Source organism: Sabethes cyaneus, chromosome 3 (assembly GCF_943734655.1).
Source record: "Sabethes cyaneus chromosome 3, idSabCyanKW18_F2, whole genome shotgun sequence".
NCBI classification, from domain to species: Eukaryota; Metazoa; Arthropoda; class Insecta; order Diptera; family Culicidae; genus Sabethes; species Sabethes cyaneus.
Genome location: NC_071355.1, coordinates 235,272,431 through 235,294,446, shown reverse-complemented (window position 1 = coordinate 235,294,446; position 22,016 = coordinate 235,272,431). Strand labels below are relative to the sequence as shown.

General features: G+C 42.7%; 1 protein-coding gene across 1 annotated transcript in view; it reads left to right on the top strand.

Annotated features, from left to right (window-relative positions):
• Positions 1-22,016, top strand: part of LOC128741673 (protein abrupt-like) — a 71,478-nt gene that overhangs the window by 2,439 nt on the left and 47,023 nt on the right. Inside the window, exons 2-5 of the mRNA XM_053837635.1 lie at positions 3,489-3,604; positions 3,695-3,884; positions 3,994-4,284; positions 4,359-4,563. Of these exons, the coding sequence (XP_053693610.1) occupies positions 3,489-3,604; positions 3,695-3,884; positions 3,994-4,284; positions 4,359-4,563 (802 nt within the window). The remainder of the gene's footprint in view (positions 1-3,488; positions 3,605-3,694; positions 3,885-3,993; positions 4,285-4,358; positions 4,564-22,016) is intronic.

The window sequence follows — 22,016 nt, the reverse complement described above, 5'->3', positions numbered from 1 at the left end:
GCAGGTAAGATAGATTAGATACGGAACAGATGGGACAAACTGGGCAGACGCGATAGACAGAAATGACGGGACAAACTTAGCAAACAGTATACAGACAGGACTGATGGGGCGGGCAGTAGCAAGTGGGAGACAGCACAGATAGGACAACCTGAACAGACAGAACTGACGGGACAGACTGGATAATCGGGACAGTCTGCACAACCGGGACATACCAGACTTATGGGACAGGCGAAAGACTAAACAGACATGGCAAGCAGGATAAACGAGAGACAACAGACGTGACAAACTGAACAGACGCGACAGATAGTATTAACGGGACAAATTGGATACGGGACACACTTAATTCAGTGCGACGTGACAGATTGGAGAGACGAGAAAGATTGGGTAACCGGGACAGCTGAGACAAACTGGACAGAGAGGACCAGCCGAACAGACGAGTGACAGAACAGACGTGACAAACTGGATATACGGGACAGACCGGACAGATTGGACAAACGGAGCATATGGGACAAATTGGACAAACCGGATTAACGGGACAGATTTGATAGACAGGACAGATTGGATAGACCGGTATCAGCATTTGTGGCTCGAGCAGCACATTCTCTTCTATTGCACCAATAGACGGGACAGATTGGACAAACGAAATAGATTGGATAAACGGGACGGGCGAGACCATTTGGGCAAATGGTGCGGAAAGAACTAAATCACAATTATACAAAAAAACTGCTTGTCGCAGTGTCTAGTCTCCTATAAACAAAAAAAATACAAAAACATCCATAAATCGTTTCAAAATGCAAAAAAAAAGATAAAAATGACAAAATGAGGCAAAATAGAACGACAGCGATCAAAAATTAACAAAATATTGGTTAAATAATTGAGCGGGGGGAATGGTAAACAAAAGTTAAGAAAAAACTTAAGAACTTTACTGAAGATGCTTCCTGCTGGCTTCCATTTCAAATGACGGTTACAAGGGCTCTTCTCCTAGTCAGTCCTCACATGATTCAAGGATCATACAATATCGGGAAATCATAAAGCCCTAGCTAGAGTCCGCTGAGTTCGAATCCACTATGAATCGTTTCGAACTACAAGCCGGTTCTAAACCACGTAACTTCTGGTGTGACATTTAATTTTCCACGCTTTCCCTTTACGTTGTGTCCTACCCTAAAGGTCCTGCTACTCACTCCTTCAATTTTAAGACTTTCTGTCGCCATTTCGTTCGTCTATTGTAAAGACTAGCGTTATGATCACTTATAAGTGGCTAAACACGAATAATTTATTTAATTTAAAATCGTTAACCCAAGACTACAACAGGTTATAACACTCACGTTTCTACTTTACGTATTAATATCACTAGCCCGAATATAACTCAAGCTCGAACAGTTGACTATTTACTCAATAAGCCGCTCAAAACTACGAAAGTAATTTTATTAATCACATCTCACCTCTCTCTACGTACCGCTCATTTCTTACTACTTCTCATTTCGCACTACTCACTATTCACGTAGCACTACTCACTTCTCACTTCTCATTACTCACTTCTTGCTGCTCACTTCTCATTACTCATTTCTTACTACTCACTTTACCCACTTTTCACTACTCACGTGTCATTACTCACTAGTCACTTCTATTTACTTCTCACTACTCACTTATTACTACTCGTTTCTTCTTACTCACTTCTCACTACTCACTATTCCCTTCTCTCTACTCGCTTCTTGCGACTCATTTCTCGCTATTCACTTCTCATTTTGTCATTATTCACTTCTTACTACTCGTTTCCAGTTCTCATTTATTAATCACTTCTTACTATTCGCTTCCTACGACTCATTTATCAATTCTCATTACCCACTTCTCACTGTTCAAGTCTTACTGCTCACTAGTCACTATTCACTTCTCAGCTTGAAATTATAGCTTCACGGATAAAATTTTCGAGCTTAAAAAATGGGTACAACACAAAAGTGAAGCAATACGCCGAAACGGGCAATAAAACATCACACGCCCAATAAAACATAAACAGGCTAGCCGAACCTAGGGAAATGAAACGAAAATAAGACTAAAACGAACAAAATTTGTATTAAAAATACTATAAAGAGTGAAAATAAACACACAATTATGAACAAGAACGACAAAAATAATAAGCCGAGCAGTGGAAAAGTTGAACTACATAGTTCTAACAAAAAACGTTATCCTTTTAACGGATAAAAAGTAAGTAAACAAAAGTAAATACTGAAACACCTAAAACCGATATAAAATAATGAAACAAGGATAGAACCTTAAAAAAATCTATAAAGGATAAATCCAAGGTAGTCGAGCTGAGAAGCAGAAAAAAATGGAAAACAAAAATCTTAAAGGTGGTTACGAAAATGATTTTAGAAAACCAACAAAAACAAAGCCATGACCCATGACTAATGCTTCCCAAGCAACAATGTGAGTTTTATGGTACTTTTATGGCGGTTTTCATGACCAATTTTGGCCTAAAATGCCATCATAAGAGTGTAATGAAACCCAAATTGCCGCTTTGGTTGTAAACCTGGGTTAAAAACCTGGGAAAAAGTGCGTAAGATAATCAGCATCACATTAGATTTGAAATGATATTGAAACCCTTTGATCGGGCTTGCTTCGAGCACGTGATGACGACCAGTACGCGACCCAAGGCCATTCAATTTGTAAAAAGAAGAAAAAAAGTACCATAATAATGGATAAAGTATCGAAGTACCGCCCGGGAAGCATCGATTCACCACTTGCTTGATAGGACCACAATAAAAAAATCACACAAAAACACATTTAAATTGTTAGGAAAATATAAAATGCATTATAGAGCTTAAAATGATTTTAAAATGTTGTGTCTAGAAAACACAAAAAAATAGTTTGAAAATTACTAGGAAAATAACATTCAAAGTCCTTTCAGTCACATTAAGTTTCAGTCAGTAAAATTTGTACACCTAGAATACAATTCTTTGATTGAATTTGTTTTCTTTGTTCGACTTCAAGTCTAAGCAAAGGCATTCAGCATCGTTAAGGAAAACATTGACGTGCTGCAGAAACTTTTTTCAGAGGAAGCGATTTTCTTTTATCTGTTTAAATCGCAACTTCACTAAATTCCACAGCACTTAGATGAAAATGTAAAGAATATAAAGAGATAAAAATTAAAGCTTGAATCACGAAACATCAACGTGCTAAATTAAATAAATCCAACTCCTGAGAAACAGATTTTACTACTCAACCATTCCAGTTTATTCGCTCCGTCGAAAGATATTCGAAACGACTGCCTCCGGGAAAACTTTGCTTGTCACTGCTAATTGAGCTGTAAACAAATTCCTAACTACAAACCCGTTACCAAAACATTACTGGCTGTAACAATCACACAGCTAGACAGCTTCGGCCAGGTTCGAAAAATAGCGCAGCTAGCCATCCACCACCCAAAAGCCGGCCAAACTGTGCACGCAAAATAATCCCATCTCTTCGCTTTACTTTACTCCTTCACTCCACAGGTCGTCCTGAGCGCGTGTAGTCCCTACTTCCGCAAGCTGCTGAAGGCGAATCCCTGCGAGCATCCGATTGTCATCCTGCGTGACGTCCGCTCGGAGGACATCGAGAGTCTGCTGAGGTAATGTCCCGCTCGTTCATCACCGGGAAAAACTAAACTAATTAATCCTTCCATCCACCTCTTTCCACCCTGTTCCATTCATCGGCACAGATTTATGTACAACGGTGAAGTGCACATCGGACAGGATCAGCTAAGCGATTTCCTCAAAACGGCACAATTGCTCCAAGTGCGGGGGCTGGCAGATGTGACGAATCCGGGCCGAACGTCCAACAACTCATCGGCGCTGTTAAATTCCTCCTCGTTATCGACACCTGCTGTTCAGGAGCTGAAAGCATCCCCCGTAATAAAATTCAAATTAAAACTGGCTCACGATAATTAATCCCCTCTTTTTTCGAAAACTCTCCCTTTCTCTTCTGGCCATGCTGTCCTGGTTGCTGCATGGCATACAGACTTCGACATCGTTACCATGGGAACTACCAGAAGATAGCCAAGCTGCACCTCCACCACAAAAGCGTACCAAAAGCTCTGAACTGTTCCGCAAACAACACGGTCTCTGTCCGGACGATCCAATCCCAGTGGATCTTCTGCCTATCAATCAGCACCCTCTGACACGTGAACGGGACCGCTCCAAGGACAAGAGCAAGGAACTGCGCGATTTCGAACAACGAGATCGAGATCGTGGACTGGAATCGCTGCTCGGCCAGGCTCTAGAGGGAGGACCCACACTGTCTGTGCCATCGGTAAGTTCGCCATGAAAAAAAGTCGAATTTCCCATGAGATGTTCTAAAATTGTTATTTTTTCTGTTCCGTACAGAAACATCCCGACCTGCTGTCCCTGCAGAACGTTGCCAGCGGTGAAGATTCCAACAGTAGTGATACCGCCGCCTCCGACCACGGTGACGACATCGACGGCATGAACGGAAGCGTGGAACGTACGCATCCGTCGTTCCCGTTCCTGGCGCTGTCCGGCATGCCCGGGCTCATTCCAGGCCCATCCGGCATGCACGGGGACAACTTCGGTAAGTGCAAACTGACTCAATTTTGGAAGCTCTTGTACTCTTTTCCCTCGAATATCAAGCTCCTTTTAGTTCTTTGAACCCTGACCCCTACCCCTCGGCTCCCCCCAGATACTAATACCGGTAGTAGTTAGTTTGAGTTTTCGTTTCTTTTATTGTTGATTTTGAAACTAATCAGAATGGGTTGTTTTTTTTTATTTTTGAATTGATACAAATTCGATTTTGAACAAACGCGAAATTAGAGCTGTTGTCACAGTTTGCGATGACTTGCTTAGAGGATTGTCAGTAGTAGAATTGTTTTGAAACCGAAAGTGAAAAAGGGATTTGAGTAACCACCACAAGTTTGTTTGTAAAAATCCGAAAACAATGACGAATTTACTTACACTGACGATACACTGCTTCTAGACTATAATGGACGTCTCTATTAACCCAAAAAAGAGTATCTAGTTTTCGCCCTAAAATATGACCACGAAATTGCCCTATTCCCCTTTCACCCGAAAGCGAGGGAATAGTTCAGTTTTAAGCATACCGCACATAATCCCTCATTAGGCATTGAACCTAATTTAGCACTCGTAAAAAACGACCAAACCTAAGTAAGACGGAAAATAACTTAATTCAACCGTCACGCTTCCCCAAACCCTGCCCTCTCCACCCAGCCAGTCAGCCAGCTAGCCGAGCAAGGCGTTGTAGCGCGTTGCCACCGCCGCCCGGGAAAAAGGAGGCCAAAAATGCGAACGAATCCTCGCGCCCGCCGCGCCGCGCGGTCGGTCGTTCGCCACGTAACAAAGTGGAAAGAAAAATAAACATCACTTTCCTTTTTTTTGTGCCCTTTCTTCCTTCCGGGGAACTCCGACTTGGGCAGCCAAGCCAGACTTTGCGCTGCAAACTAGCCCGTTCTCATTTTAAAGAAAAATCATCGCTTGTCCATTCCATAGCCGTTCGTCACACAGCCAGCCATTCTCGCCTTCATCCTTTTAGCGAGAAGCTTTGCGTTGCGAGAGCTTCGTTCGGAATACAGAGGAGGAGGACACACACAGGAGGATGCCTCATTTTTCTTGCGTGTTATGATCGTTGCTTCCTTTTTTTTCGGCGAGTCTTCCTCTTTTTCCCGCCAATCCAAAGCTCGTCATTTAAAAAAATATTCCATACACTTAGCAGTGCGGTTGGTCGTTTTTTGACTGTCAAGCAGTCTATTAGACTGTGTGACCATTCCCCGCACACGAAAACGTAACAGCTCGTCGGATGAATCGAGTCCGAAGAATTTGTCGAGAGTGTTTTTCCAAGGATTTTTTCCCCACCTACCGTAGTTTGTGGCAGCAGTGCGTACGTACATACCGTATTGAGCGGTCGCGTTCAGCCATACGATAGCATAGGAAGGATAGCGGACAGAAGAATGAAAGGAATCTCTATAGATTTAGGTCCATCGATGATGATAATGATGATGCGTTCCCACCACACCACCGTACCAATTTCTGCTGGTGTGATTCCTTCAACTACGAGCACAGTGCGAAAAGTTATCGCTGTTAAACTTCGTTCGAATTGTGACCAAAGTATAGTTTTGATCAAAAACTTCAGAATAGTAAGTAGTTCTGACCGAAAAAGGGGTTGATCCTTGGGCTTGACACGCATGAGATTTTAGAATATTTTCAACCGTGTCACAGCCACCCCAGTAAACCCCAAAAACCGATGGCATTGTTGTGCTGTGGATAGTGGATCTTTTATTCTGTTCCGCTCCGCGCCCGAACGAACGAGAAATGGTCCGGCTTTTCAAAGAACTGGACCAGAATTGGAAATCGGTTTGATTTGAGTCTCTGAGCGCTTCTGCCTTCTAACCAACCGGCCGACCAACAATGGCAGCGGTTACCAACCAGAGAAAAAGGAAAACCGAAAGGAGTGTTATATAAACAACATACATTTAATTTTATGTAAAGATTTTTTGTGCCCATTCGGACCGCTTTCTCGTTAAAATGCGTACCAAGATTGAAGTCCTGAAAAAAAAATCGAACTCGGTGCCGGCTGCGGGAAGCGAAAAGGATCTGGACGCCTCCTTCCCCTCGGCGTGCGGCAGGCTGCAGTGCCCAACAGAAGAGGAAGAGTCTTTTTCCGGCTATCTACATTTTCATTTCGGACCAAGATTGAAAGTTTCTTCTTATCTCTGACGAGTGTGTTTTTTTCCTCTTCCTGGTATGTTCCTTCATGAAAGGAAATTTTCCAGTATTGAATATTACTTTTCTGTTGTTGTGGTGAACCCTGTTTGTTTGCCTATGGCCGGGTTCGGTTCGGGAAAGCCGGTCCAAGCAAGGCCACACTTTTCCTACCCGTTTTGCTTACTGGAAAACTGGCTAAAGGCGAAGAGGTTTTGTCAAAACCCTGCATTCACAATATGTTGCCAGCATCCGAAGAGAAAAAAAGGAATCCGTTCATTATCAGCGACTTTTTTGTGATGAAATTCAGGATGGTTTTTCCGTGAGGATGATCGGATTGACCGAGCTTCGGTTTGAGAGAAAGGTATGATGAGAATTACTTTGTTTATTTCAAAGATTGCCAGTCGAATTGTTATCACTCATTTTAGTCAGACTTGTTTGAAATATTTGCTCTTAATTGAACTTTCATCCAGACCTATAAATCTTGTGGGAGGTCTAATCTTAGTCTTGCTGTGATTTCAACTGCATGCTTCACAAAGCAATAAAAACTACACTCACACCGAAACACAAATACTTTCTTCTGTGAGCACAAACAAGGGGTGAAAATGGATCTTGCTTTCAGTACGAAACTCGGAAGTATCCCTATAGGATGACGATAGTAAATAGACACCGGTCATTGTCGTAATACAGATAAATCGAACTTTTGCATTTGCTCGCAAAAAGACGACAATCCTTCTTCAACGACATAGCAGAGGGAAGGCACGTCGGGCGTCGGGCGTCTCCGGCAATCGCCACCGGACGTGCGGAAAAAGGGATTGCCTACCCCTTTCACTCGCTCACTCGCTGGACTACACATTGGACAATCGGGCGATCTTCGCCACCCTATTTTCCCGACCACGTTTTTCGAGGCAAGAAAGGGGGTGGTGTACGAACCAGTAGATGGCAAATATCACATATCAAGCAATCTTCTTTATTGTGTGTCGCCCGGGCTGATGCGTACCGCTAGCTTGAAAGTGAAGAAAAACGAGTCTTACTTCTCGTTTTTTTGCTTGCAGTGCTACGACTTTTTACCATGATTTGATTGCCACATATTTGCCAGGGATTGTTAAGTTTTTCGGTACTGATATTTTGACTTTTTAAAAAGTATTTTGTACGCTGTATAAATCAATTTGGGTTCCACTTGGACCGAAACAAAAGGTACTGAAATCAGCAACTTTTGCACTCATGCAATACTTTCGGCCTCTTTCTGAAAGGGTAGTGCAACGTGTGTTCCTCAATCCATCACGTTTCACAACATTCTCATCCAGAGAGAACAACTCCAACACGGGACCGGACCGGAGAGAAATGAAGATGGACAGCCAAAGTAAATTTTCCTGTACACGTTGCGAGCTTATTTATTTCTCGCCCCACGTTTTCCCGCACACCCACCATCAACCTTAGCGGTGGCGTCTTCGCCGTAACGACGGACGAATTGGACCTGAACCAGCAGCAGCAGCAGCAGTAAGGAGGTGGAAAAATTTTGCATATAAAATCAATTTGACTCCTGATGCTATCCCCATTTTCTCAAACCAAGCAAAGAAACCCCGGAAAAAGGGGTTTCGTCCCACCTGCGACAATAGGAGACCCTCGGGTTTCGGCTATGTGGCGCCATCTTCGCCGGAATCGATTTCAAACTGCCGCCGTATATGTATGTGGAAACCGAACGCTATGTATGAGACGGACCGAAACTGCCCACGTTCTGCAGGTAACGAAGTGGAGGAAAAATAAAACTTCCTTTCGCCTTTATCGGGTTTTCAATCACGATGACCCGGATCGGTTTGTGCTGTTTGGCGGATCTTCGACTGCCGTCGTCTCCTCCCTTCGGCCGGTAGGCAAGTGGCGTAAGATGGTTGTGTAATGAACCGCTTCCACTTGCGTAACGGTAATTCACTTCTCGATTTTCCACGTTTTGTTTGAAAAATATTATATATCATCAACTAAACCAATTCAAAATGCACTATAAACCATCACAAAAACTGTCATAAGATAGCACTTAGCTGAACCTGATAACGGAACAAAATCAGGGAGCAACATAATTGCTTCTTCTGGCACTTCCATGCATTTGCCCCTCCCTGGAACGACCTAAAATTAAATGTTCTCTTATTACAAACAATTCCACCTTCCCTAGACATGCCACGCACTCACACACACACCAACCTTACCCGCCCACAACCGCACGGAATTAAATAGAAAATGACATTAAAATGTGTATTTTAATAATAGCACTAATAACGATATGACATGTTTTGCGCTGCTGTGCATTCAGTCATGATTATAATGCTCCCCCCATTCCATGCCATGCCAAATGGTTCCTGTTCGTACGACAACCACCACCCACAGTAATGGTGCCGGAGACCACCCAGTCCGCCACCCCACACCATGGGGTGGTGGGTGTCGAACCAACTAAGCAAATGACCTCCCTCTGCGTCATTCCACCCCGGACGACCAATGTTACTTTGATTGACCCGGATAGCACCAGTCAGTGGGTGCCAGTGACATTTGTGCAAGGGGTGCAAGGGTTGCTAGTTGCGGTTAAAAGTGCACTTTTATGGGGGTATTATCACCTTCCAGTCTCAAACCTTTCGAAGGTGGCAGTTTTGGCTGGAAAAAGTATACATTTTAAGGCTACAAATTCACTGTATGGAAATAGTGTTGTTCTCTACATTCATTCGTTTTGACAATAGGGAATAAGATCAAATTGGAATCATTCTTTCATTTTCGACTACCGACAACAGCAAACGAAATTACAATAAAAATAAGCATTTCTCTGAAGTTTTAATTAATTTCCATCAGCCAGATTTTTGTTGATTTTAAAAAGTAGGCAGCAGCCAGCAGGCTATGAGATCTAAAATATCAGGCAAGAACAAGAAAATGACTCGAGCAATCATTCAGCACTGTAACTCATGAATGAATTGTTTTGAAGGAAGAAAACTGAGAAAGACGAACACTTTCAGCAGCTCAGTAGCCATGTCTATGGGCTGACAGGTAGAAGAATACTACCAGGTGTAAAACTTCATACGCTGAATACGTTTATATTCGCCTTCATGCAGAGCTGTCAATTTTTTCGAGCACTGTCCTACATGCAGTTATGCGAGTGAGTACACTCAAGTCATTTTTTACACGGGGGATATGTGCCGTGTAAAATAAAACCGTTTAAAAAAACTGCGGTAATTCGGAAAATGTAGTAACAAAAACCGCGTTAATTCAAAAATCGTCATAAAAAAACCGTGTTAATTCAAAAATCGTAAAAATAAACCGTGTAAAAAAAGACTTGAGTGTACCAATACTCGAACACTAGAATCTCTTTTTACGTGATTTTTTTATGTCCGAAATTTGAATTACCGGCCTCTCTTTTTACGTCCGAAATTTGCATTATCGTCCTCTCTTTTATCATCCAAAACTTAAATTAACGTCCTCTCTTTTTATGTCTAAAATTTGAATTAACATTCTGTTTTTGACATACAACATTTTATTTACCGTCCTTTCTTTTTACGTCCAAAATTTGAATTAACGTCCTCTCTTTTTACGTCCAAGATTTGAATTAACGTCCACGTTTTACGTCCAAAATTTGAATTACCGTTCTCTCTTTTTTAGTCCAAAATTTTAATTACCGTCCTCTCTGTTCACGCCCGAAATTCCTATCTTTTTACGTCCGACATACGAATTACCGTCCTCTCTTTTTACGTCCGAAATTCGAATTAACGTTCTGTCTTTTTACGCCCAAAATTTGAATTACCGTCCTTTCTTTTAACGCCCGCCATTTGAACTAACGTTCTCTCTTTTTATGTCTAAAATTTGAATTAACGTTCTCTTTTTTACGTATAAAATTTGAATTACCGTCCTTTCTTTTTACGTCCAAAATTTGAGTTAACGTCCTCTCTTTTTACGTCCGAAATTTGAATTAACGTCCTCTCTTTATAAGTCCAAAATTTGAACTGCCGTCGTCTATTTATATGTTTAAAATTTGAATTACCGTCCTGTTTTTTACGTCCAAAATTTGAATTAACGTTCTTTTTTTACGTCCAAAATTTCAATTTACGTCCTCTTATTTTACGTCTGAAACTTGAATTACCGTCCTCTTTTTTTACGTCCGAAACTTGAATAACGTCTTCTTATTTTACATCCGAATCTTGAATCAACGTTCTCTCTTTTTACGTCCAAATTTTGAATTACCGTCTTCTTTTTTTACGTCAAAAATTAGAATTGACGTCCTCTCTTTTTACATACAAAATTTGAATTAATGTCCCCTCCTTTTACGATCGATATTTGAATTGACGTCCTCTCCTTTCGCGTGCAAAATTTGAATTACGTACTCTCTTTGACGTCCAAAGCTTGAATTGGCGCCCTCTCTTTTTATGCCCGAAATTTGAATTCACGTCTTTTCTTTTTTACGTTCAAAATTTGTATTAATGTCGTCGTCAAATACCATGAGGTAACTTTAGGAAATTCGAAATAACGTCTTTTCTTTTTCCGTCCAAAATTTATTTATTTTATTTCGTTGGTGCGTTATTTCTGTACTAGCTGTAACCCGGGTGCGTCATTTCGAGCCTAATTGGGAACGAATCGAAGGTATCCAATTTAGTTTTCTGCAATTTCGACGAAAAAACCCTGTTTGCTGTGATAACCTAGATTCACTATAACGGGGATAACCAGAATGTATGACCAAAACATGTAAATGTACCTATTTAACTCTATGAGATGCACCTACGTTACTAATGTGTGTCTCAACTGTAATCTGGAATAATTTGTTTGAGTCTTCGTTTACATTTTTTATATCAATTTGCCACTGTCTGCTGTGGCGCTGGGGTTTTAACTAGGGTACTGACATCTGTACATTGTTGTATCACGAATATTGTTATGTTTGTAACATCAATTTTGGACCCCTTCATTTTCGGACCCACAGCAACTCCTGTTCAGGACAAGAGAGTATTCGTGCCGTTTTCAACCAGAATTTTTCACAGCTCTCGTCGGTTTACACTATCATATGCCGCTTTAAAATCAATCAATAGGTAATGCGTTTGAACTCAGAATTCGCAGCACTTTAGGAGAATCTGCCACAGGGGGAAAATTTGACCCTCCATGAACTACAATTTTAGTGGTAATGTGTACAAATGTGTTCTGTAATGTGTATAAAACTTGGAAAACCGTGGCAACGGTAATGGGCCACGTTTATTTTCTTTCGAATATCTATTATAGAAAATTCGTGACCAACTTCTTGTTTTTGCCTATATTTTGTCCGGGGGGGGCGGGACCCCCAGCTTGGATAAAAGGGAGCGGCACACAACTTCTTAAGCGTTGCTTCAATGACCCTCCCTTACGGAATTTCTTGCACTTTCCCTTTCACGCCTGGTTCTATTCTGTTGGATCCTATCAACAACTTTGTTTCATTACTTTCTTCTACCATCTCCTACGTTAATTGTAAAAAACTACCGTCATAAAAAAGAAAACACGTGTTTTTATCCTTGAAGAATATAAATTTTACCTTTGTCTTTAAAGTCAAAATTGACTAATAATTGGACGTGACCGATGATTGTTGGAGGACTGTAAATCTTTGTCGAATAAAATGCATGCCAGATTACATTTTGAAGAAGTAGGTAATCCAGTTGGATAATTTGTGTGAAAAAGCTTATCGGGTTGCTTAACTACGGGTTTCTTTAAATTTTATTTGTACACTTTAAGGGTATTCTGAGTCGTTTCAACAAACTTAATAGATAAACCTACTTAACAGTGTACATTAATATAAATAACAGAACGCAGCCATTCATGCAGAGCAAAACGCCAGAAGTTTGAATCGCAACTTACGTTTAATAATATATTATTCAGTAAAATTCCCCATCGGTCATTGGTCGGTACAGCCAGCGTGATTTTGCTCTAGGTGTTTAGTTTCAATTTCAACCTACACTCTACACTGGAGCGTCAAATTTGCGGTAAAAGTAATATAATAATGCCCAAGTACCCATGGCAACCGTCGTCGCGTCCCGTCGTCCACCCACGCATATGCATTTCATTTTCCCCATATGTTGCCAATAAAACCATTTCCACGCGTAGATTAATATTTGCACAGAATTTACATAATTAAAATTATTATTTTGATTAGAAAATTTCATTTAGGTTTTTTAGCTTCATTATGACTACCGAACTCTCGTTTTGCCTGCTCATATCATGGTGGTTGACACCTAATTTAGGGCTCCGTAAACTGCTTTCCGCTCGCGTGGCCCTCCACTGCCAACGGTGGCAATTCCGGAAATTTTACCGAGCCTTGTTACGTGTAATAATAATTACGCTAATGGAATCGCAACACATTGCGCGCCTCCGTAATGATACAATATTGACAGTAGTGTTTTCGATGATTTTTCCCGCTTTTCTATTCACTACACCCCCCGCTCCACCGTCTTTCAGCCACAGAGCAAAACACCATCAATAATTGACGCTAATGGAATCGGTGATTCAAAATTATTGTCACCTATCTCCGGCAGCCGGCGGAAATCGCTCTAAACACGGATCCCAGCACTTCAAACCTCCACCACACACGCACGTACACACACACCCCGCCCCGTAGTGATGATGCACTCGAACCTCGTAAAAAAGATACAGAACACGCAAAATTACTGGCACATTTTATGTAGTTGCGGGTGTCGGTAGGTACGTACCCAGGCACACGGTGCATAATTAGCTTTGGCACCCGCAGCGACGAAAATGGCGCTAACCAAATCAAAAACCAGAGAAAAAAACTTAAACCCTTCCCCTACCGGGCTACTATGTTGCCGCTGTCAGTTGAACAACAAAAGTTATTATTTACTGACCTGCTGGCTGGCAACTGTTGACAATAGGTTAGCTGGCCCAGGCTTATTATGTGTCGCGTTGCCTAACTGTCACTAACATTGCACCGATTCGATTAGATTTAATGATAACAGCTTTCGGTGTTGTTTAACAGTTTATTACACCCGAAGCAAATATGTTATCACTGGCGTTCGCAATTTCATTTTGGAACGAAAATGTTAGCTTCAGTGACAGTTTGTGATTGTCGGTTGATAAAGTAGAGTTCTTCGGTTTAGAAGAATTTTATATTATGAAAAAAAATGTGTAATCAAAGCTTTCAAAAGTTTACCCACATGAAGGAAACTAAATTGTAAACTGAGAGATACAATAATGCCAGCAAATGCAGGCCTGCCTTCATTTCAGAGAGAAAAAAAAGAAAACTTCAAAATGAATTTATGTATTCGGTTTTCTTACGCAAAACTTTCCCAACCCGAACGGAACCCTACACCGGACAGAACTAGTGGAGCTGACAAACCTCAATCAAAATCTTTCCCAGCACAGAAGAACATCTTCGGCCCCCATACCATTCTTGTAGGGGGCCAAGCTAGGGACAGCTGGGAAAGCAAATCTTAAGCAAGAGCACTATATCTACTAGCATTCGGTCGATTGACGGCGAGGGTTAAGGAAGAATATGCCTGCGGCCGGTAGTGGCTGTAGCCGACCATTTCTTGTTTTAATAAGACAAATTTTAATTTATTCTAATTTGTAAACATGTGCCCACTCACCCGTTCCGGGTTGCGTACCAACAACCGGAGCAGAGTTGGTTTGATTCTTTCGAATGTGCGACCCTACTATACTACTGCGTTGCTGTTGTAAGTGTAGTTTCAATTTTGTATGAAAGAATTTGGCCGGACCGACCGGCCAGGGGATGTGTTGGGGAAACGAAGGATGCCAACGAATAGATTAATTTATATTAAATTTACTCAGGATAAGATCTGCCTGCCCGGTAGAGTGCGGCTTGTTTGCCAAAGGCCGAGAGTAAAGTTTTATGTGTCTGTGGTCAATTCTGGTTGAGCGATTTTCTTCAAGTTGTTTCCGAAGATTTCTCCTTTCTGGGCTGCCTGTGCCTGTCTGCGGAGTGGACTGGGTACCCAAAGGTCATCTGCTGAAAAGTGAAAAGGAAAATTAATCCTTTTTCCACTTTCAATCTAATAATACCCGATCCGGAGTCCGGAGAGTCGGGAAGCTGTACTTGTAAGTCCGTGTGTTCGGTTATGGGAGATCTTTTTTTCGGGTCACTCCCCCTTCCTGAGCAGCAGAACTGCTTGGGCAGAACAATTCGTAAAACTTGTCGAAATTTGACCAATCTGAGCTCGGGGTTAGTTAAAACGCACACGTTCGGCAAATGGAAACATATTTCTCATACTTTATCTTGGTACTTTGGGGCCAGTTAGGACTACTTTGAAACTTGCGTTCGTACGCCCGTGCGGTTCAGAAGTAAAGCAAGAAACAGTTGTTCGAAAAGTAAAGAACTCATAAATAAACCCGGACCCGAAAACCCGAAGCACCGAAGCATGGCAGAGCGAGACAGTAGAACAGGGAATGGCAAGATGAACGGTGTTTTAAAATACACTTACTCATTTTCTCACCCCCATGGGAGCCCACATCGGTCTCTGGTTCGGTCGGAGACCGACGACGACGACGACGGTAAGAAAAGAGCTGGCTTCCATCAAAAACCTTATCTGAACAAACAGAATGGCCACATATAGCTTCTTTATGGGTGGCTTGGGTTCGCCGGAGAAGGGATAGTTTTAATGAAAAACCCTCAGTTGTCCGAAAATATAATTATATCGTAAGAAGAAATGTATGCAAATATACATATTTGCTGAGCCGAGGGATCGGGCAGTGCTGTTATGCAAGCGTCCGAATGACCCTCTGGGTTCAGTGTACAACAAGCAAAACTTTTCAGCACACGTCCATTATTTAGCATGTCAAAATGTGAACTATTTCTGCTCCGAACGGAGTCGAAGGCTAGAGGAAAAGTTATCACCATCAAGTCTTTCGGTTTCATCCCGCTTGCAGTGGCACCATCTTTGTGGAAATTCTTCACTGCAGTTTTACCCGATGACGTCAAGCTACGATTCCAACCCATTTTATTCGAAGTGCGATTAGTATTGATTTGTTGCACTCATTCTAGCTAATCGTGCAATGTCATCCAATATTGATATCACTGATAGGTTTGACACTTTCATACACACACAAACTACAGGCAATTTACGTGCACGTCTGACGTCTTCATGCCGCTGGCGCTGCGCTGGCTGGAGTCACAGTGGGTGGTTTTTCGCCTCCCACTCCAATCTAGTCAGTTCCATTCCATATTGAATTAATACAAATTTCATCGAGGAAAACTGCTCCGATGTGCCATAATTTAAATAATCTTCCCTCATCATAAATATATTAATATACCTATTTCAGTCACCCCCTTCGGTGCCACCCGCCGCAATGTTCAGTGTCTGCGTTAGCTGCATGTGCGTACTTTTCCTCGCTAAAACTCGTCTCTGTACGTGTGTCTGTTTGTTCGTATGTGTATGTGTGTGTGTGTGGTACGTGCGTGTGCTCAACTAAACGACGTAAAGCATATTATTTTACTTTCGTGCAATTTCACCCCTTTCTTTTGCTCATCGAACCCTTACCCTTTGTGGCGTCTTCCACCCTCTCGTCCATCGGCGACGAGAAAGCCTATTGTTACGATTATCATCAATGCTTTATGTAATACGGATCGTTTTCATAAATTTACCCGCTCCCCGCATCCCCGGGCAGCACCAACATCCTCTGCTTCATACTTATGAAAGAAACTCCAGCAAGGAAGGAGATCGATGGCGTTTCATAATATTAGTTTAGTTTAGTGCCTTCCCTCATCCCTGTCCCCTCCTCCCCCTCTCCCCCCTTTGCCCTCTGAACGCAACTTGTCGTCCGGTCCGGTACATGTGTTCGTTCGTTGACGATAGGCAACCGATCCTGCCAGCCAGGGTGGAGATGGAGCGCGATAGGAAACTACTCCTATAACTGTGACATAGGACGTCTTTAGCTCGGGGCGGACCAGCCCGCGTATTATTGGCACACATTCGTTCGAGGAAATCCATCGGTTTTTCTCCCCCGTCGTCGTCGTCGACGACGGGGGGAAGAGGATGTATTTACAGCTAAATAATTATAATGTAATAATAATCACTGAAACAGTTGGGGGGAGGGGAGCGAGGAAGGGAAAATATTCTAGTCTGCTGGCAGGATTAGTTGCTTTTAAAATGCCGTAATCAATCGTTTCGCATTCGATTCACCTACCGAACGAGGATTGTGCCGATTCAGTTCCGTTCGAACGGGTCGGGTACTTCTGCGAAACCATAAATGAGTTTAAATTATTCAAGAAATGTCGGTTCGTTTACACATTCCTTCGAATGGGACATTCCGAAGAATTAAACGATAGTTATAATTTAGTGGCGGCAAGTTTGCTGCAATGGATTGATGTTATCTAGAATCATGAACTTGATTTTTTAGTGTTAAATGAGAATTTAAAAAATTGGGAAATGAAATTTGTGACAGTATTGTCACATTATTGATACCAACTTGTCGAAAACTAGTAACAAAAATTGTTACAAAATTGACACAAAATTATTACAAAATTGTATCGCTCATGTTACAAACTCGTCACTGCATTGTTACAGAACAGTCACTGAATTGTAACCAAATTGTCACAAAACCGTCACAGTATGGTCACTAAATTGCTGAGTAAATTGTCACAAATTGAAACAAAATTGTTACAGAATTTTAACAATATCGATACAAATTTATCACAATATTGTGATAGATTTACCGCAACATTGTTACAAAACTATCACTAAATTATAACCAAAATGTCACAAAATAGTTTCAAAAAAATTTCACAGCATGTATTGAAAACGATTTGTCAATTAATGAATTACTTTAATAAATCGGCGCCATTTTCTGCAGTTTCAATCTGCATCCTTAAAACATCAGAAATAACATTGAAAGATTTTCGTCAAATTTAGGGCAATTGTTTTGAGACAATTGTTACCAGTAATACTCTCTAATTCTGTTAAATGGAGACAGCAACCCCAATCAATACATTGGACGCCCCGCGAAATCCGCTTTCCGTTTGTTGCCGCACGGTTTCCGCACATTTTTTTCATCTTCATTAACCCAAAACACCGGCCAAGTGTTATCAAACTACCAGACCAGTGGTGGTCACCACTGGTCAGCGCAATTATAACAACTTTCATACCTTTCGAAGCCTTACCCCCGGGGTGATACAAACAAACCGAAACACTTCGAAAATCGTTTCCTAGCAATCCCTTTGCTGACGAGAAAGAAGACGAACCTCCCCAGCTTCCTTCCTGCCGCGCTCGGCTCGTTTCTTTCGCTAGAACCAACCAACGTGCGATTGATCCCTTCAATCACGTTCTACTTTCGAGCTGCTGCTGCTGCTGCTGCTGTCGGTCGAGTAGTGTGGTCCGAGGGCTAAGGCCATCAAAAATCGGCCTTTTGTGTGCACAAAGGATCTAATTCCGATCCACACAACGAATGGCCCACCTCCTGAATCCCGGACCGGACCGGCTGTGTTCTGTTTTTATCAGTCGTGATTAGATGAAAGATGTTGACCAGCATGTGTTCCGTCTCTGTTTTAAGATGAAGAAAGAACGGGTTGATTAATGCAGCAGGAATGAAACGTGTTCCCTGGCTGCCTGGCTTGGCAAGTTTCCGGGGATCGGATGACCGGACCCGAAAGCCGTAACTTTATCATATTTCTTCGCCCGAGCCGGACTCTAAAGACGATAGTTTTCCGTTGAACAATTAATTAGTAGAAAATTGTCTTACCTCACCGGAATCGGTTAGTGTTAGAAGAGCCTCCGTGGAAAGGGGGACGGACCGGTGGTAAAGTTGGCTTTCTTTTCGGAGCCAATGTCCGGTGTGTGCTTGCTTGCTTGCACACAAGGCTCGGGCACAGAAAAGATGGAAGGGTTTTGTGATGTGATAAATATCTGAGATTGTATGCTTAGGATCGACATGTTGACGATGGATCAAACTTTACGAAATGGAACTTAGGGCTTGCGAAAGTGGGAGGGCAGCCGCCTGTTCTCTGTTTTTAACATGTTTTACGTTTCTCAGTTACCAAAACATCACAAGGGGGGTGGAAAAAGGAAGTAGGTACCGGTCAGTCGCATTATAAATTACTAATTTAAAGGATATTTGAGAAAGCAGAAAAGGACTTGACTGCCGTTTCATCTTGGCTGACCAAAACTGTTGTACGGTCGCTATCCGAAACTAAAACCAAAAGCCCATAATTAAAAAGATTTTCCAAGAAAAGGGGTTTCATTCCAGTGGAAACTTTGAAATATTTAAGGTTCTCCGTGATCACTGAGATCCTGATAAAGCGGTGACTGAGTGGACACGGCAAACAGGGACTAGTGAAAGCCGGATAAGTTAAATTTTCCGAAAAACCCCCTATTTATTTGTATTTGTCTGTTGTCCTCCAATGGCGCAGGTCGGCACACGTATGGCGGCTAGGATCCCCGAGTCCGGTTTTGAAGCAATTCGATTCTTTTCAAACTCGACCCGGATTCGGGTTGGTTAGCTCTTTCTGCACACATTTGGACCAAGAAACGGCTCTTTTCTACTTTCTTTCTGTGGTTGCCTAGCAGCAACAGCAGCAGAACCAAAAATCATTACTTTTTCTTTGCCATAAGAGTGTCCCATGCTCGGAATAGGTTTCCTTCCGACCGCCAGTACCACTTCCTCCCCCGTAACAATCCAATCGGTACACACTGATATATCTTCATTTGATAAAATATGTGCGTCTAACTAGAAATAAGAACGGTCGCCGAGTCAAGGATAGACCTACAGACACACGTGTGGCCGGCCAGCTGGCGCTCTCGGTTCTCGAAGGAAAGGTTCCGGCTCCAGAGAAAGGTTTTATCAAATCGAAAAAAATAAGAAGTCCTTTTAAAAGTTTGCCTCCCCTTCCCGTCAACCCCCAACTGGTCGGTGAAAGACTACCCGTCTGTGTGCCGAGAGTGTGTGGAGGCGGACGCCGGCCAGCATGGCAGAATCAAATTGATAGAAAATAAATTTCCAAGAAACCAAGCACCACCAGGAGAGTGGAAGGAAAAAAATCGAAACCGTTTTGTGTGAGTGTGTGCTTACTTGGTTGGGCTTCCCCCCCTCCCCAGGCTCGTACGTTCGATTCTTGAGAATGAGGATGCATCATCTGGGAATAGCATTATTTTTAATGGTCAGCAGTCCCGGTTTTTGTCCGGCGTTAAGCGAATGCGGTAACGAGGTAGCAGCCGACATATTGAAATACGGAACATGCCAGATATAGATTGAGAATAACAATGGAGTAGCCTTTCTGCCGTGCAGTGCCCTGCGGATGGTACTTCGTAGGAGGCGAAAACAGCATGAAAATATCACTTGAACTTCTCCGTGTGTGCGGGTAGGGTTGTTTGCAACACTAGCCGAGGTTCACTTGCGATTAGAAAATTACATGATTCCATATTATACTGTAGAAGTATTCTGCTTTATTTAATAAAAAAACACAATTTTCAACAAAAAACATTGCGAAAAACCACCCTAACTAGGCTGATAATACACACATATAATCAGACACACAATAACTCATGTCCATATTTCATACATTATATTTCATCTTTCATTCCCATCTTCAGCACCGGACAACGATCTTCCCCTACATTTATAACAATCCTCTCCTCTGTATCTCGTCCTCCCGAGCTTAACCGTGCATCCGAAAGGCAAAAGTTCTTCATTGAAAATATAAAAATACGTTCACATTGTTATTCCTCCCAGCCCGGCCGGCTTCATCCCCGGCCACGCGGACGTCGCTTTCCTTCCTCTTATCAATACGTGTTTTCTTTTCATCCCATCCCCGTTTGGAAATCCTCGCACCCACTGACTGTGGGCACCGGATATTTTTACGTAATCCGCACATGCAATATTCATATTTGGCCGCGTATGACATAAACTCACGCCCCGGCCAGGTCCGTTGCTGCCCCGAAACATGCTGGACATTGTTTGCAGGCGAATGAAAAACCCCGACGACGAAGACGAAGGAAAACAACTTTCCACTTTTGCCTGGCGACACGCCACGGCGACGACGACGAAGGCGATGACAGCCGAAGAAAACTGAAACTCACGCATAATTCCAGTCCCCTTTGCCGCCGAGCGATTCCATCAGTCAACAATTGAATTTTCCCGGGCAGCGCGTTTTAAAACCCTTATGGGCCGCTTCTCGCATTTAGCTCAAAACCATTAACATATCAAAGAATCGATCGAATGATTGATGGTCAGCTGCGGCAGTCGGTAATTGTCAATTTTCCGATTGTCATCGTTGAATTTTTAATGTACTCTCTACACTCTAGAATGTAAACAACTCCTTTCCTAGTCCGGTCCGAGGGTGACACGGAAATTAGATTCATAATCTAAGCCCACGTTGTATCCCCTTTTCAGCGGACGAGATGACAATCTGGACGTCATCTCTACCGCAAAATATTAAATCGATAGCTTACCTCCCCCAGAACACCAGAGGAACGAACATGAAAACATCAAAGGAAAAATCTATTTTTACCCGTCAACAATAATGGCGCGTCTCCATTGAAGGCCTCGCTGGCGCCTGGTCCCGGGTACCGAGACAGTGATAATTACCTTCCCTCGTATCATTCACCCAGCACCGTCACGCTGGAAAAAGACGATCGAAATTAATTAACCAAATTGTTTGTTCAAGTAAGCCAGTCAACATACATGCAGGCTCCGTGCCTCCCGTCCCGACCCGACCAATAGCTCACCGGTCGTCGGTCTAGTATGGTGCCACCCGCTGGGCGACGCGGTAAACCATTCCTTGCCCGGCAGGCGGACGGACCTCTCGTAGTATGTCATATGTTGTAACACACTATGTAATTAAATTTTATTAACATCCAAGCTCGCAAGCTCGTCCGACCGTATTCAGGACGAAGAAAGCAGAAGAAGATTAACACCCCCGATTGTGGATATCCGCAGAAAATCGCATACCGCCGAAGAAAACGGCCCCTCTCTATAATTAAAACGTCGCTTTTGCCCCTCCCGGTCTCAAGTGTCCAATAATGTGCGATTAGAACACGAGAAGCGGGCTGAAAAGTGGCACCCAACTGAATATGACGCATTTCCCACATCTTGTTACGCGTCCGGTTTGGCCCCCGGATCGTCAATAATGCAATACCGCAACGCCGCACCGATCGGTTTGTAGGTACTAACTTTTCCAATTCCGAACGACGACGCGGAAGCTAGCGGCTGTGCTGTGCTGTCGGGAAGGCGGCCGTCTTCCGGGAGGCTTCGCTCGGTTGACCCCACGTATGTGGCCCCGGCCGGTGGGAAATTACTATTGATTACGCTGCGTTGGTTGGTGTTGGTCGTGGTTCAGCAACGTTGGATGCTTGGTGTCTTGGTTGGAGG